Below are 16107 nucleotides of genomic sequence, written 5' to 3'. Positions count from 1 at the left end.
TGTGACCACGTGGTTGGGGGTGGTTTGTCCTTGCCCCCCCACCCTAATCCTAATCCCTGGTTGCTGGCAGGACCAGATGCAAGTTGGGACTGCCACTCTTAGCCACTGTGTGCATGATCCATGGCTCTCAGGCTTTGGTGGGAGCTCTTTCTCCTGTGTGTTTGATGCTCCAACCCAGAGTTGGATTCAGTGCGTCTGGGGTCCAGCACACACACAGGCGATTCTGATGCTGGAGACTTGGCATCTGCTCTTAGAGCTCTGGGAGAAGCTGTGGGGGGAGACAGATGCCCCACAGGGACGTGGAGCTGTGTGGACTCAGGAGTGGACCTCCAATACTTGCTGGTGCCCTGGGCTGGTGTGGGGTTAGCTCCTCATGGGGGGAACTGGCCACACTTGGCCCACCTTCTCCTTTCACAGACCCTAATGAAAAATGTTTCTGGAGAATTATTCTAGAATTTGCATATTAAGAATTACATGCTTTATACAATTGATGTATGTATATGTATGAACTGTGAAAAGAATTGTATCAGCCCCAATAAATTGTTAACATAAAATAAAAATAAATAAAATTAAATTAAAAAAAAAGAATTACATGCAATTTTTCACTAATTACTGTGACTGATTAGATGATCGTACTATAGCAAATGTGGCAAACAACAGCAATATTAATAAGTAAAACCCAGCTCCCTGTAAGCCATGCATTGCTTTTTGATCGTTTCATCTGCAAAGGTCTGTCACTTGCATCCTACCTAATAATAGAAATTTAGATGGCGCTCTCTGACCTTCAGGAGCCCTGGGGTACTGGGTTGTGTGGGGCTGCTAGCTGCAAGGTCAGCAGTTTGAAGCCACTGGGCACTCCAGAGGACAACGAGGAGGTTTTCTGCTCCTGTGACAAGTGACAGTCTTGGGAACCCACGGGGCAGTTCTGCCCTGTCCTACAGGGTTGCTATGAGCCGGAATTGACTCCATGGCAGGGACTTGGTTTGAGATCTTATCTTACGTCAGAGTCCCAGTGGCTCAGTGGTTACGTGCTTGGCTGCCAACCAAAAGGCTGGTAGCTCACACCGACTAGTTGTTCTATGGGAAAAAGATGTGGCGCCTGCTTCTGTAAAGACGGCAGTCTATGGAAGGGGGGCGGGGTGGAAAGGGGGAACCAGTTACAGGGATCTGCATATAACCTCCTCTCTGGGGGACAAGACAACAGAAAAGTGGGTGAAGGGAGACGTCGAACAGTGTAAGATATGACAAAATAATAATTTATAAATTATCAAGGATTCATGAGGGAAGGGAGAGCGGGAAGGGAGGGGAAAATGAGGAGCTGATGCTAGGGGCTTACGTGGAGAGCAAATATTTTGAGAATGATGAGGGTAACGAATGTACAAATGTGCTTTACACAATTAATGTATGTATGGATTGTGATAAGAGTTGTATGAGCCCCCAATAAAATGATGAGAGAGAGAAGAGAATCCAGAAAAAAAGACAGCAGTCTCAGAAACGTCACTGGGCAGTGCTGCTCTGGCCTGTGAGGTCGCTATGAGTTGGAAACAACCATCTGATGCAGCAGGGCGCTGTCCCCAAACCCTTCTGGCAGTCAGTGAGCCTGGCCGTCATGCCTGTGGGTGATCTTCGTTTCTTTCTCCTTTTCTCACAGGTACTTGTACCACGTTCTGACCAAAAACACCACGGTCACGGAACAGAACCGGAACCTGCTCGTGGAGACCATCCGCTCCATCACCGAGATCCTGATCTGGGGCGATCAGAATGACAGCTCTGTCTTCGAGTACGGTTTTTAAAACATTCTTCTTCTTCTCAGGACTGCTTTTTCTACACGTGTCCCTGTGTCTTGCTGACGTTAGGTGGGAGACGCTGGTTGACCCTGGCACAGACATCTATTGAAATGATTTGAATGAGCCCCCAAAACAGCTGAAGGTTTCCCGGGTGATTTTCCCGGCAGTGCAGGAGATGAAAGAGTCTAAGTGACTGGTGAGGACCCTGCCTTGGGGCATCTCAGAGCTTGATGTGTAGCTCTTGATACCAAATTCACATCTCAAACATATGTCTTAGTATGTCGCCAGGGGCATTCAATTGCTTTCCCATGTCCTGGAGGAAGAGAGGGGGAGGGGAGAGAGAGAGAAGAGGGAGAGGGGAGATGGTGAGCTGGTTCACTTGCTCAGGGTCACTGCTGCCTGGCGGTGGAGCCACAGTGCACACTGGGCTGTGGAGGGGTATGCGCCTCGCTCCTGCCCTTCCCAAATGCACCGTCTGGGATCGTTACTAGAGGCAGGAGGGCATGCCTTACCTGGTGCGGGGTGCAGAGCAGGTCCTCAGCCACTGAAAGCTGACAACAGTAACAGAGAGAGGGTCCCTTGGGTTGTTTGCTTTCAGTTGGCTCGTGTCCAGGGCAGCCCCATGCCAGGGCATGAAATGCTGCCCAATCTTGTGCCCTCTCTGTGATCCGATGTAGATCAGATTAGTGAGCTCCACAGGGTATTCACTAACTCTTTTTCAGAAGTAGATCACCAGGCCTTTCTTCCTAGTCTTCATGTTCCACTGACACCTGTCCAGCAGTGGAACAACACAGACGCTCCACCTACAGATGGGTGGGAGCTGCACATGCAGTGCAGTTGGCCAGGAAGCTGAGTTTCCTGCTTGGAAGTGGGGAGAATTGCACACTGAACCACCAATGTCCCCTCCCGACTAGACTGGTAGAAAGCACCGGCACTGAGCCCCGGATGACGGCCCTGGCAGACCTGTCTTGAGGTCTGCACCCAGAAGGATTTGGGGTTGGGTGATGATGCCCACCAAGCAGCTTATAAATATTGTAATCTCAATGCTATATTCTGAGACCACTCTCCAAACTTTAAATAATGGCCAACCAATTAGGTGTTCTGTTTTCTGTCATGGCCACTTCCAAGGAGACCCTCACCTTGGCCATAGCTCCCTATTTCATCAGTAAACTTTCCTAAGATGGAAAGTGCAGGCTCCTTAATATGCAAACCTCCTGTGACTCTGGCCAGGAGCCCCGTAGGAAAACATGAGTAACACAAGGCATTGTTCCTTAGAAATGGGACTAGCTTTCTGTAAGGATCTGTAGAATATTCACAGTCACATCAAAGAATGTGCTTGTTCTGTGTTTATGGAAACGAGCAAGGCCCTGGGAAATGCTCTGGAGCTGGGTCCTGATTTCCTAGCATGGACTTTCTCGTTCCCTCTGAGTCCTGAGGGAAACTGGAACGCCGAGGGTGGTATAGAGTTCCCATGGACCCCTCGGTCACTGCCCCCCACCCACCAAGTTTAACATCTCCTTCACCGCTCAAAAGCTGACCTGGGTGTGTCATCACCAGTTAACCAAACTCTAGACCCCCATTGGATTTCCCTCATCCAGCCGTCCTCTCTGTCAGGGGCACACTGAAGTCAGTCGTCACTTCTCCCCAGTCTCCCCAGTCTGTGGTGGTGGCCCTCTTTCCCTGCCCCTGCAGAGTCCTGGCCAGGTCTCCGGAGATGGTCCCCAGGCTGGGTTGGTGTGGTGGTGTCCTCCTGAGGGCTGGGGTAAGAAGACCACAGAGGTGAAGTGTCTTCTTAGCACATCACATCATGGATGTAGTGGCCATAAGGCCTCACTGGTGACAGTGACCTTCCTCAAGGTGAAGGTGTTGCCTGCCACGTGTCCCCATGGCGAAGTTGCTCTGTTGTCTCTTTTCTGTCACCATCTTATGAAAGTAGGTCACCTCAGTGTAGCTGACCTTCTGGGGAAGAGCCTTGGTGCTGTAGTGGGTTCCACAAGGTCAGTGGTTCGAAACCACCAGCCGCTCTACCGGAGAAAGATGAGTCTTTCTACCCCATAAAGATTGACAGTCTATGGGGCGGTTCTACTCTGTCCATAGGGTCCCTATGCAAAGGAATGGGCTTGTTATCTGTGTGAGTCCGGGTGACTAGAGAACCAAATCCGAAGACAATCATTTGTGTGTGAGAAAGAGCTTTATATAAAAGAACAGTTGTTTATTGAGAACACATCCCAGTCCAGATCAAGTCCATAAGTCCAGTATTAGCCCATACCAGTCTATAAATTCTTCTTCAGACTCTGGCAACATCTGTAATGATGCTGAATGTGGGAAGATCACAGGCCACTGGTGGAAAGTCTTGTGGATCCAGTGGTGGTAGAAGCATCTCAGCACTGGCGTGAGTCTTCACGTGGCTCCTCCAGCTCCAGGGCTCTGACTCCATCAGTGTAGCTCCATATGGCTTGTCGACAGGGATATCTCCCAGGGAGACAAAGCAGACAGAGTATGTGTCCCGCGTCCAGTGAGCTCTTTATCTCCAAATGAAGTCATCAAGCTGTGACCTGACTGACAGGCTAAACTGCACCTCTTTTTTTCATAAATCATTTTGTTGGGGGCTCATACAACTCTTATCACAATCCATATATACACTCATTGCGTCAAGCACATTTATACATTTATTGCCATCATCATTCTCAAAACATTTTCTTTCTACTTGAGCCCTTGGTATCAGCTCTTCATTTTTCCCCACCTTCCCTCCCTCCTTCCCTTCCTCCATCCCGCCCTCATGAACCCTTGATAATTTATAAATTATTATTATTTTGTCATATCTTACACTGTCTGATGTCTCCCTTCACCCACTTTTCTGTTGTCCATCCCCCAGGGAGGAGATTATATGTAGATCATTATGATTGGTTCCCCCTTCTCCCCTACCTTCCCCTTCCCCTACTGGTATCTCTGCTCCACCCCTTCATCCTAATAGTCTCAAGTTGACACCATATTATGTAACTGCCACATTATCAGTGATTTCAGGATTTTTTGTTTTACTTTCAGGGGAGAGGGTACAGGTGGAAATTAAGCTTCACCTTGTTTGAGTCAGGATTAACTCAGTGGGTTTGGATTTGGCTTTTCCTGGTGGGAAGAGTAGCTATATATCGAAAGGGGGGCTTCACAAGTTCTCAGAAAGCTCCGTCATCTTTTAATTCCATTTTCCCACAAACTTTTTGCCATCCCCATGTGTTATCTGGAATTGGAGCTAGAAGATTGGTCTCATCTCTTCCATGTACTTCTTTGTTCACCTCAGTATGGACCCAGGGGTGTTTGTTTATGCTCTGGGTGATAACCAAATTCTCCCATAGGTCTTCCTTGCTCAGCTTGTTCCCACTTTGCCATGTAGCCCGGTCCTCTTGTTTGTCAAGTCCTTCCTTACTTCCGTTCCTCGGGAGAGAGAGTTGAGGCCGTCTGCTCCTGGGAAGACTTACAACCACAAAAAAGAGAGAGTTTTGCTCTGCTGTACAGCCTGCGCTCCTTGGGGACGGGACCCTTAGTGTCAGGTGCATCCATGTAGTCTTGGCCTCCATAGCACCCAGCCCTAGGTACCTTCTCTTGAGGGCACTAGGCTTACTGGAATGGGGCCCACCCTAATCTGGACTGACTCACCTTTACCTGATTACATCTTCAAAGGCCCTATTTCCAGGCAAGAGCTCAAACCCAGGTATTTAGACATCAGCCTGAAGACTTAAATATGTCTTTTGAGGCAACTGTATTCAACCCTAAGTGCCTCTCAGGAAATCCAGTCCTGGATGGAAACACGCAGCCTCCAGCAGACACCAGTGAGCTTGCGGTCATTTGTAGGTGAGGAGGTTTTTCTCTTCTGCCAGGAACCAGCCTGCCGCTTCCCACACTCGGCCAGGTTCTTGGGTCTTGATCGAGAGCCCAGAAGGTGGCCGGCCTTGTGGGAATGAGAGGCTCTGGGCACTGGGGGCTAGCGGCGTACAGCACTGTTTTGCAGCTGCTTTTGGAGGTGGGCAACTTCAGTACCTCTGCCCACAGTCACCAGCGGATGGGCGGCCCCAGTGGGAAGCTGATGACTGACCTCCTCCTGTTCTCTCTGCAGCTTCTTCCTAGAGAAGAACATGTTTGTTTTCTTCTTGAACATCCTGCGGCAGAAGTCAGGACGCTACGTGTGTGTGCAGCTGCTGCAGACCTTGAACATCCTCTTTGAGAACATCAGTCACGAGACCTCCCTCTGTAAGGACCCAGGCCTGACGGCCAGGCCGCCGTGTGCTCATTTGTCTGCTCTGGGTGATGGGTGTTGTGAAGGCCAAGAGAGGCCCCTTCTGTGTGCTGTTGGCCTGGGGGCTGGTACTCCGTCCTCCTCAGAGCAGTAGGGTCCCTGGGGAGTCATCCAGCAGCCTAAGTATCGGAGGAACATGGCCACAAAGCCTCTAAGGGGCTGAGCTTCGGCAGCCGGTACCCCCGGTTCAGACCCAGCTCCCTAACTCATGACTCAACCCTATTAGCTGCCCTTCCAGAGCCTCTGTTTCTTCATCAGTGACCATTACCCTGAGAGGCAGGCAGCCTTGGCCCTGCGTTGAGCGCTGAGACCGAGACACCAGCCCGGCCAGAAGAGAGGAGGGGTTTCAGCCCACACGACCTGAGCTGAGCAGCTTCCCCACCCAGGGGGCAGTGGTGCATGCGTGGAAACTGTCACAGGACAGCCCTCACACCAAAGTGTTCTTGTCCTGAGTCAGTGGTGCCAAGGAGCCTGAGAGTGGGTCCTCCGGGATGACAAAGGGTCAAAGGTAGAGGTGGGTAGAGGGTGGCAGGCGGCTGGAGCTGCTGAGTGTGGCCCTCAGAAGCCCCCACTATGATGGTGCTGCTGGGCCAGGAGCCTGAGAAGGGAAGTGAGGCCGCTGCAGGGAGCAGCGAGCACTGGCCTCCGGTCCACAGCTTCATTCTGGCCAGACGTGGAGTGAGTGAGGTTTCTGACACCTCTCGCCCGAGGCTGCAGCTTCCTTCCCCGACAAGCCGAGAGTAGACGGGCTTGTGGGCTGAAGCTGTGTGTGGAGTCCGGCACGTGTGCGGAGCTGAGCACTGGGCCTAGTGACCCCAAACCACTCCAAACCAAACCCATTGTTTTCCAGGCACCTCCGACTAATAGCAACCACACGGGACCAAGGAGAAGTGGCCATCTGTGCAGAAGCAGACTGTCACAGTGTCCCTCCCCCAAGCAGCTGGTGGGTTAGAACAATGGCTAACAGCATAGCGCTTTAGCCTCGGCACCACCAGGGCTCTGTTGATAGTGGTCATTGCTTAGAGTGAAAAGCCTCCCTCTCCCAAGTGTTAACGTTCTCTGCCTACCTCTTCTGGGTCCAGCAAGACTCAGAGCTACAGGACTAAAGATGGGAGCCGTTTTGACCCCAGATGCCTTTCTGGATTGAGTGACTTTTCTCATTGGGGATTACACCAGCCTGGAACAAAGCAGGAGCTGCAGGAGGCAGGGAATAGGTAACCTCTGAGTTGAGTCTTCGGAGCCTTGGTGATGCAGTGGGCTGGCCATTCGGTTGTTAACCACCAGGACAGCAGTTCAAAGCCACCAGCCCCTCCTCAAGAGAAAGACAGGCTTTCTTCTCCCATGCAGAGCGGCCATTTGGGGCCCCCGGGGGCAGGTCTGCTCTGTCCTGTAGAGCTGCTGTGCATCAAAACCCACTCCATGGCGTGAGTTGAGTCCCAGAAAGAGAGCATCTCTGTAAAAACCATCCATAACAGAAACAAAACAACAAGCCCCAAATGTGAGAGAACTACAGAAAGGAAGCCCCTCCAGGAGCTGCCACCTCGACAGGGACCTCTGCTCTATGCTTTGGTTCTTGGGCCTGTCTTGGCTGTGATGCTGCCTGTTTCAGGGGCTGCTGAGTCTGGCCGCCCCCGAGCTCTTTCAGCCCCAAAAAGGGCTTCTAGGTGGTTTCCAGGCTCTCGTTGTGACAAGTTGCTTTTCCTTCCACCAAGGCACCTGGCGTCTGCTGGACTTGGTGACCTCAGTGACCGAAGGCCCTGAAGCCTGAGGTGACATAGGTTCCTAGGTCGATGCCCTCAGGAGGGCAGCCACCCAGGGAGGGGGCAGGGGGAAAGCCCCAGCCACCCAGTTGGTGGTGTCGCCACTGCCCCCAGGGTCCTCCCACCACCCACAGAGGGTAAGTCCCCAATCCCTCCCCAGGGAGAGGATGTGTTTGAGTGCACAGACCCAACCATGCTGTCAGGCCACATGGTTCCAGGCCCAAAGCCCCCATACAGAGTATACCCAAACACCCTTCCCGTTCCTCTGCCACCACCACGGTGCCAGCCAGCCCAGCTGGACAAGTGAGTCTACCTACTGGCCAGTCTTTCAAACTCTGCAGGCACACAGCACCCATTGCCAGGCCGAAGCTCAGCGCGCCCCCCCCCCACCCCCCAGGGGCAGGAATCAGGAGTGGCCGCAGGCCCTCACCACCCGGCCTTTATTGTTGACTTCCACTGGCGACACCTTTGCCACTTACCTCTCTGTGCCCTTGGTCCAGTGAATCAGCCTCTCTTGAGTCTGAGCTCTGTGCTGGCCTGCAACATGATAAGGCTCATCAGGGCCATGCGGCCCAGAGCGGGGAGCTCCCAGCTGTGCAGGCCTGGATGGCAGTGGGGCAGTGACATGATTGTGGCTAGCAAAGTGGGGCCGTGTATCATGGCACATAGAGCACTTACCTTCTGACCAGCCGACCTCCGGCCCCTGGCCCTTTGAGGAATGCCTGCCACAGAGAAACCAAATGTTTCAGTGTCCCTTGCGGAGGGGGTGGGGAGGGGATGCTGTCTCTGGCCATGCCTTTGAACTTCCTCGTGGCCAGGCATAGATGGTTCCGGGTGAAGGGGGAGCTGCTCTCGCTTGGCTTCTCGAATCCCCACAGCAGGTTCACTGAGGGTCTTCGCCCTGTACCTCCCGCAGCCCCTAACTGTCGGCCTTGCACTCTCCTTTCTTCCCGCCTCCTCCTAGATTATCTACTCTCCAACAACTATGTCAATTCCATCATCGTGCACAAGTTTGATTTTTCTGACGAGGAGATAATGGCATACTACATATCATTCCTGAAAACGCTCTCGTTAAAACTCAACAACCACACCGTTCATTTCTTTTACAATGAGGTAAGTCGCGACCACGAGGTGCATGTGGGTGACAGAGCATGTGCACATCAGCTGCTGCCTAGTTTCTTTTCAGGACCAGGGTTGGATTCTCGCGTGTTCCATTATAAATGTTTAATACATTTAACAAAGTCCCTTTCCATGTTTACATATAAAATGAAATGTAGGTCACCTGCGAGCAGTCCCCGGCAGTTGACCTGGGAGAGTATCGAGAGAGTGTTATTCTGTGGGGTAGGCAGGCTCCTGGGTGAGGCCCAGCTTTGCCGCTGCCCTGCTGTGTGACCTTTGGGAAGCCCCCATTCCTCTCTGAGCCTCAGCTTCCTCATCTGGAAGATGGCCCTACCTACCCAATAAAACCCTGAAAGCTGGACCCTGCCAGGAAAGCAAAGGCAGCTATTCCTCCTCCAAGGAGAAAAGCAGGAGCCGGCCCACTGTGAGACCCAGGACAAGCGAGGCAGGCCCCCGGCTCTGGCGCACACGCTTGCCATGCCACATCCCTTGAGAGGATGTCCTCAGAGCCCCTGCTTATGCCTGGCTCCCTTGGCTGTGGCCGTTGCTGTTTTTTACATTTCTAGAACCCCTGGGGGAGAATTGTGAACCCCTGAAATGAATGAGTAGCCTGGTGGCACAGTGGGTTATGTGTTGTGCTGCTAACTCAAAGGTCAGCAGTTCAATCCCCCCCAGCCATTCTGGGAGAAAGTCGAGGCTCCCATAAAGACTCACTGTCTCAGAAACCCCAGGAAGTAGGTCTACTCTGTCCTATGGGCTAGCTATGAGTTAGAATCGAATCGATGGCAGTGGGTTGGTTTGTTTTTTCATATAAAAAATGTTGCTGCTCTTCCCAAAATTCACTAGTTAGTTGTTTGTTTTTTAAAGGAGGGCAGTTTGCTGCCAGCACCAGCTGTCCTCAGGCTGGTTCATCAGGGACCCAGCTTCCCCATCACCCTGCCTCACGATCACGCTCCTGGCACCTTCCTCAGACTCACCCCCTCATGGCCTGTGGAGGGCTGCCCCAGCTCCAGATTTTACATACTCACATGCCATGCCATCCCTGAAAACCTCAAGGGACCCCTTACCTTCTGTGCCCCTTCACTTCCAGGCCCGCCCACAGGCTTCCTTGGAGGTCCCATGCTGAATGCCTGCAGGAACCCTGAGCTGGGCCTCTTGGGAGACTGCGTCCTGTGAGGGTCGGCCTGGGGTTGGAGGCACTGCTCTCTAGGTCACTCCTGTGGCCACTTGGGGGGGAGGCCTCAGTTCCTCTGGTCATGGTCTCCCCGTGGGCTGCTTGCGTGACTCGTGCATCGTGGACACGGCAATGTCTTTCATGACCCTGCCCTAGAACTCATACACATCACTCCCGCCATATGCCTTTGGCCACACCGGCTGGCCCTGGGCTGCCAGCACACAACCACCTGCTGTTTGCCAGCTGGTACCATCTTCAGGTTGGGCAGTCCACACTCCCACATACTTCCAGCCCCTCCCACTGCCCCACAGGGATTGGCAGCAACACCTGAACTTTTTGTTTGGTCCTCAGAGAGAAGAAACAGTGGGCACAAAATGTGTGGGGTTTTAAAACTTGACACCATGTGGCCTGTAGCAGGTGCTCTGTAACCACGTTACAACATGAGTTTCCCTGGATCGCTCCTTCCACTGACATGTGGCCAGACTGCCCTCACAGAGGGCTAGCACTGGGATTGTAGGCCAGAGGGATTCTTCTGGAAGAGCATGCTGCTGTCTTCAGGGGACTCCTCTGCCCCAAACCATTCGCTACCATCCATCCAGTCAGTGCCTCCTCATCGTGACCTTAGAGGGGAGGGTGGCACTGCCCCTGAGGGTTTCTGAGTCTGTAACTGTATAGGTGCAGAAATCCTCCTCTCTCTCCTGCAGAGGGGCTGGTGGTTTCGAACTGCTATCCTTGCGATTAGCAGCCCTCCCCCACCAGGGCTCCAGAAGGCTGCTTGTGGCCTCAGTTTGGAGGTGGACTTGGTTTCATCCCTCCAGTGGACCAGCCAGAAGCTACCATTCGAGTGTACAGGTGCTGCGCGTTGTCAAAGTGGCACTGTCTGCACTGGACAGCTATCGTCTGCACCCTCTGCTTCCCACAGCCGTACAGGAGCTTAGTCCCCTCTAAACACACTGGCGGCCATCGAGCTGCTCCCAACCCAAGAGAGAGCAGCCTGTACCGTTATCAGATATGCCCCAGGTGGGCAGCCAGCTTTGAAGGACGAGTGTCCTTCCTCACAGTCTGGAGGTTGGTGGTCCTCAGCCAGGGCTCCGTGGCAGTGAGCTTGGTGTTGGACTCAGCCTGCGGTCCTCGAGTCCCTGTGCTTGGGGGCGAGCCTTCCCATGTGCGCGCGCGCTCGCACGTGTGTCTCATCTGCTAGTCGTGTAACTCAGGAGTGACTGGGTGTAGGGCCCATCCTAGGTGCCCATGAATCGGAATGGACCAATGGCAGTGAGTTTTTGAGTCTCTAGCTCAGCATGGCCTGATTGGCATAACAGAAGAGCCTCCTTCTTCCTAAACAGTCACGTCCCAAGCGCTCTGGAAGGATTGGCCACAAGAGGGCAGCAGGCAAGAGAGCCCGGGCCTGTGGACTCTGCCCTGCGGCTCAGACAGCCCCTTTTTAAATGTCATAAAACTCCTGGAGCCCTTATCTTCCCGGACAATGTTCCCATAATAGCCAGCAGAGAGTCCACGTGTAATGCAACTCACACGCTGGCCTGTTACTGGTTGAGAGCAGCTCCCGCCAGCCGCGTCCGCCAGTGCTGAGTGCTTATTGCAGTCAGGCCCCAGTGGAAGGGCTGAACCTGACTGACCTTACTGGATGCTGGTCTCTACAGAGCAGCCATTGTCCCTAGGCTGCAGATGAGGATGCAGAGCTTAGAAATGCCCCGTCAGACAGCTACCAGGGCAGGCAGGGAGCGCGTTAGGGACCCAGGCCTTTTTTGTCTTTTTGGGAACCCGTGCCTCTTTTGCCCACGGCCTCGCCTCCAAGCAGGATCCTCACACAGCACCCTCTTCCTGTATTCCCCTCTGGGTCTCGCTTACCGAATCGCTTTCCTGTTGGTAGCATTATTGGGCTTCAGAATCTGGCAAGCTGGGGTGGACTGGGGGCAGGTCCATTGTGTGAGCTGTTAACTCATTTCCGATATGTTTTTGTGTTTTAGCACACTAACGACTTTGCCCTGTATACAGAAGCCATCAAATTTTTTAATCATCCCGAAAGCATGGTTAGAATTGCTGTCAGAACCATAACTTTGAACGTGTACAAAGGTAAGTAACCCACCCCCCCCTCTGGAAACCAGCAGGGTATAGTGTAGGAGAAGCCCTGGATGCCTAGTACCCACGAGCATGCGCCACCTGACACATCATTGATCCCCTGTGCCCAAGGGGCCTTGGGTTAAATTCCCCTTGCTGCTTAGCGAGATCGTGGGGTCCTGAGAGAGCACGTGTGAGCTTTGAGGTGACCAGGCCGTGAGGCAAACCTTTGAAAGCCAGCGCCCGTGGAGCCTGTGGGAGGTGGACTTGTCAGAGAAGGAACACAAATACCTTCCTCAAACAAGGGCTAGAGTAGCAGCCAGAGGGCCCCGCCAAGGTGGGTGACAGACCCCACAGACTCGCATTGCTGGCGCTGACCTTAGAGGCAGAGCGTGGGATTTGATTTGGTGTTTTATAAACTACACGTCCAGAAAGCTAAATCAGGAAGAAAAGCTTTGCCCTGCGCTGCAGACCCACCCGCTCCTACCAGACAGGTGAGACGGTCTACTCCGGAAAAGCTTTGCAGCCTCGGGCGCTGGATGGAGAGTTGTGGAGTCCAAATCCGCCCCCAGGCAGTGGGGTTTTGGTTTTTAATGCATGAAGGCCGTTCACGGCACATACAGCAGGGGGCAGTGTTGTCTTCTCAAAGCCCAGCATGAATGAGTCCCTCCTATTTGGAGAGCTATTTAATCCCACAAAAGTTGGCTCCAGGAGAAAACCTCCCCAGGGCCTCCCAGTGCAGGGACCCCAAGGCCAGCTAGACCCCAGGTCCCAAAAAGGAGTTTCACGGCCTCCCCATGACGCTCTCTGCCTAGGGCAGGACCCCTGTGGTCACCACCCTTTCCGGGATCCAGGGCCTTGGATCAGCACATGTTGATTGGGGGTGGGGTGGAGGTGTCGTTATTTGGTGGGCTTCACTCCAGTGGAGTTCTGGGGTCCCATTACAATTAAAGAGTCGTTCTCAGCCTACCCTGAGTCAAAAGCCCAGGGCCCGGTGGCCAAGTGTGGCCCGCAGAGACGCCTCTGCATTGACTTTGACGGGCTTCCTTGAGGGGGATTGGGAGGAAGGCAAGTTACTCACACTTTTAATGGGGGAACTTGCCCAAGACGCTGCCATCTTAGTATGAAAATGCATTCATGTGTTCAGCAGTCCACTCCACACACTGGGCTGCTCAGTCTGCACGCCGGGCCCACCCTCTCTGGGGTACCTCCTGCTCTCTCCTAACCTGTCTGTTTCTGTTTAGATGCCTCCTGCCCTCGCTCCTAGCCCTCTGAGCAACCTGTCTCACCATCTCCGTTCCTAACCCTCTTAACTGTTGTCTGTTTTTGCCCTTCCTCCAATGACGAGCCCCGTGTTCCTTATTCCAGTGTCATGTAAGTTATTAACCTCTGCTTCTCAGCTTTCTGAATTGATCCTTATTTGTCAGTGTGGGCAGTGGGCTAGAGAGTGGTGGCTTTGACCATAGGCCTTTTAGTGCACTGTTTGTTGATGTGTAGCCCAAGGAACGTGTTTTCTTAATGGTAACACACTGCATCCGAACAGCCTCTGATAAGTAGAGTTGTGTGATGATGAACATTTCCAAATGTTTCCAGGAAAGATAGCAAAGATTCAGGATGAGAGGAGAGAGCTTTTTCTCTGTTTCTTTTTGTTATTTTTAAACTTCCCCAAGTCTTAACTTATTTAGTGCTTTTGTCACTTCGCTTTCTCCTCCTCCTCCTCCCCCTTGCGGACTTCTCAGTGGATAACCAGGCCATGCTGCACTACATCAGGGACAAAACGGCTGTGCCCTACTTCTCCAACTTGGTGTGGTTCATCGGGAGTCACGTGATTGAGCTGGACAACTGTGTGCAGACGGACGAGGAGTGAGTGACTGCACGTGCACACCCCCCCCCCAGCCCCCTATGTGCTGAGTAGATGGAGCGATCAGGGAGGATCCATTTTCAGTGAGGAAGCATAAACATGCAAACAAAACTTTCTACCTGTGTGAAGGGAGAGTATGGACTTGTACTCGAGAAGGTTCTAGCCGCCTGTTTATAACAGTGGGAAGTTGATAATAAGTCAGGTGCCCCTCATCGAGGTCTGTGGTCAGTTGGTGTGCCACACCCCAACACCTGTGACGAAAATCAAACAAATAAACTATAAGCCACCTGTCTTATCTGCCATCTTTACCAGAGAGATGGCAGTGGGGGTGGGGCAACAGTGACCACCGGCCATTTGAGGTCCTTCTGGGTGGGAAGAGGCTTCTTTCCGAGGGTCCTCGCTGAGCTGCGAGGAGGCAGACACCTGGGGCTGGCCTGGGCTGGGCAGGTGTCCTGTGCATAGAGCCAGTTGGGGAGGAGGTCTCTGAACGCTGCTAGAGCGCTTCAAATAGCCAAGAGTTACTGCTCCATTCACAGGGCTCATCTTGAGACTCAGGAGAATTGTGCCGCATTGGCTAGTGGCTACTCTTGTGCAATGGCTTGCAGGGAGCCATACCCCGGATTTTGCTTTGTTTACACGATTTGGTGTTTTACTGTGGTGGGGTGAGTGGCACGCAGCCCTCTCTAAGGTGGGGTCCCCCTGCAGTCCACTGAACTGCACTGTAGCAGACCTCTGCTTTCTCATCCTGTTTCCCACCACTCAGGCCTTGAGACAGACTACACACCTCTGGTGACCTGAGTCCCCAGCTCTTGGCACTAGCCTCCGGTTAAGGCCTCTTCTCCCGGCAGGCACCGGAATCGGGGGAAACTGAGCGACCTGGTAGCTGAGCACCTGGACCACCTGCACTATCTCAATGACATCCTCATCATCAACTGCGAGTTCCTCAACGACGTGCTCACCGACCACCTGCTCAACAGGCTCTTCCTGCCGCTCTACGTGTACTCGCTGGAGCACCAGGACAAAGTGAGGGGGGCTGGGCCTACGGGTCCAGGGGGACCAGTGGGTGAGAACGCGTGTATGGGAGATGGTGTGTGTGTGAGACAGAGTGGTGTGCGTGTGCGCCTGAGTGCAGACTGAAAGCGAATGACAGGAGAGGACGACTGACATCAGAAGGAAACAGGCGCCCCTCGGCGTGTGGGTTTGGGGTTTGTGTGCGGACTTCCTCCGAGGGGTTTCTATTCCTGGTGGCTGCCCGAGCTGAGTGACTTGCGGTAGGTCCAGCCAGCAGCCACACTTGCTCTGAGATAGAAAGGAGACCATGGACACTTAGCAGCAGGCAAGGGCAGTGATGTCCAGCCTCCAGTCAGCCCTTGAGGGGTGCTGTACAGACTCGGGGCCTGCCAGGAATCTGCTCCAGAGTGGGACTGGGAAGCTGCCAGTGTCACCTGCCCCCAGGCCATTCAGAGCAGATGGTTCCAGATTCCTTCTCTGAGAATTGCTGGTCCCAGCAGGCGCTTCTTCCCAGTGGCTCCTGTGGTATAGGGATTGGGGTGGGGGCACAGAGGATGAGAGCGAGCCCCTGAAGAGGGCAGGGTAGAGCCAGAGGCTTCAAGCCCCATATGTGTCCCAAAGGCTTGCTCTTTGGAAATGAAACACAAGGATTCTCACAAATGAGTAAGTAAAGCCACGGCAGCCCTCATGAGACCCCCCCTCCAAAGCAGCGCTGGGGGTAGGCATGGGCTCTCAGACCTTCCCTTTCCTCGCTTTATGTAACCTTGGGCATGGCAGTTGACCTTTGAGGCTGTCGGAAGAAGGCTGGGAAACACCAGGCACTCAGCACAAACTCAGGCCTGTCTATGTTTCACGCCTTTCCTGAGAACAGGCCCCCCTGTGCCCTCCACTTGGGGGGACTCACAGTCTTGGTAACTTAGGGAGCACACACTTTGCTCAGGCCAGCCTGAGGGATTCAGGTGGGCGACAGCAGCCTTGCCCATGCTGCTGCACAGGGTGGGGAAGCCCAGGTCACCGAGCAGGGTGGGTCC

The 16107-nt window shown here is 53.4% G+C and overlaps 1 protein-coding gene across 7 annotated transcripts in view; it reads left to right on the top strand.

Moving 5' to 3' along the window:
* The window catches only part of CLEC16A (C-type lectin domain containing 16A), a 193634-nt gene that overhangs the window by 15737 nt on the left and 161790 nt on the right, over positions 1 to 16107 (top strand). For 6 of the 7 annotated variants that reach the window (XM_075564291.1, XM_075564287.1, XM_075564290.1 and 3 more), the window contains exons 2-7: positions 1652 to 1780; positions 5896 to 6029; positions 8800 to 8948; positions 12114 to 12219; positions 13944 to 14067; positions 14914 to 15088. In XM_075564291.1, coding sequence (XP_075420406.1) covers positions 1652 to 1780; positions 5896 to 6029; positions 8800 to 8948; positions 12114 to 12219; positions 13944 to 14067; positions 14914 to 15088 — 817 coding nt within the window. Of the gene's footprint in view, positions 1 to 1651; positions 1781 to 5895; positions 6030 to 6925; positions 7019 to 8799; positions 8949 to 12113; positions 12220 to 13943; positions 14068 to 14913; positions 15089 to 16107 lie in introns of those variants that run through there. The other variant, XM_075564293.1, reaches the window with a different exon arrangement.

This window comes from Tenrec ecaudatus, chromosome 12 (assembly GCF_050624435.1).
Source record: "Tenrec ecaudatus isolate mTenEca1 chromosome 12, mTenEca1.hap1, whole genome shotgun sequence".
Taxonomy (NCBI): domain Eukaryota; kingdom Metazoa; phylum Chordata; class Mammalia; order Afrosoricida; family Tenrecidae; genus Tenrec; species Tenrec ecaudatus.
The sequence above is the reverse complement of the archived record's forward strand: the minus strand, read 5'-3'. Positions and strand labels throughout refer to the sequence as shown.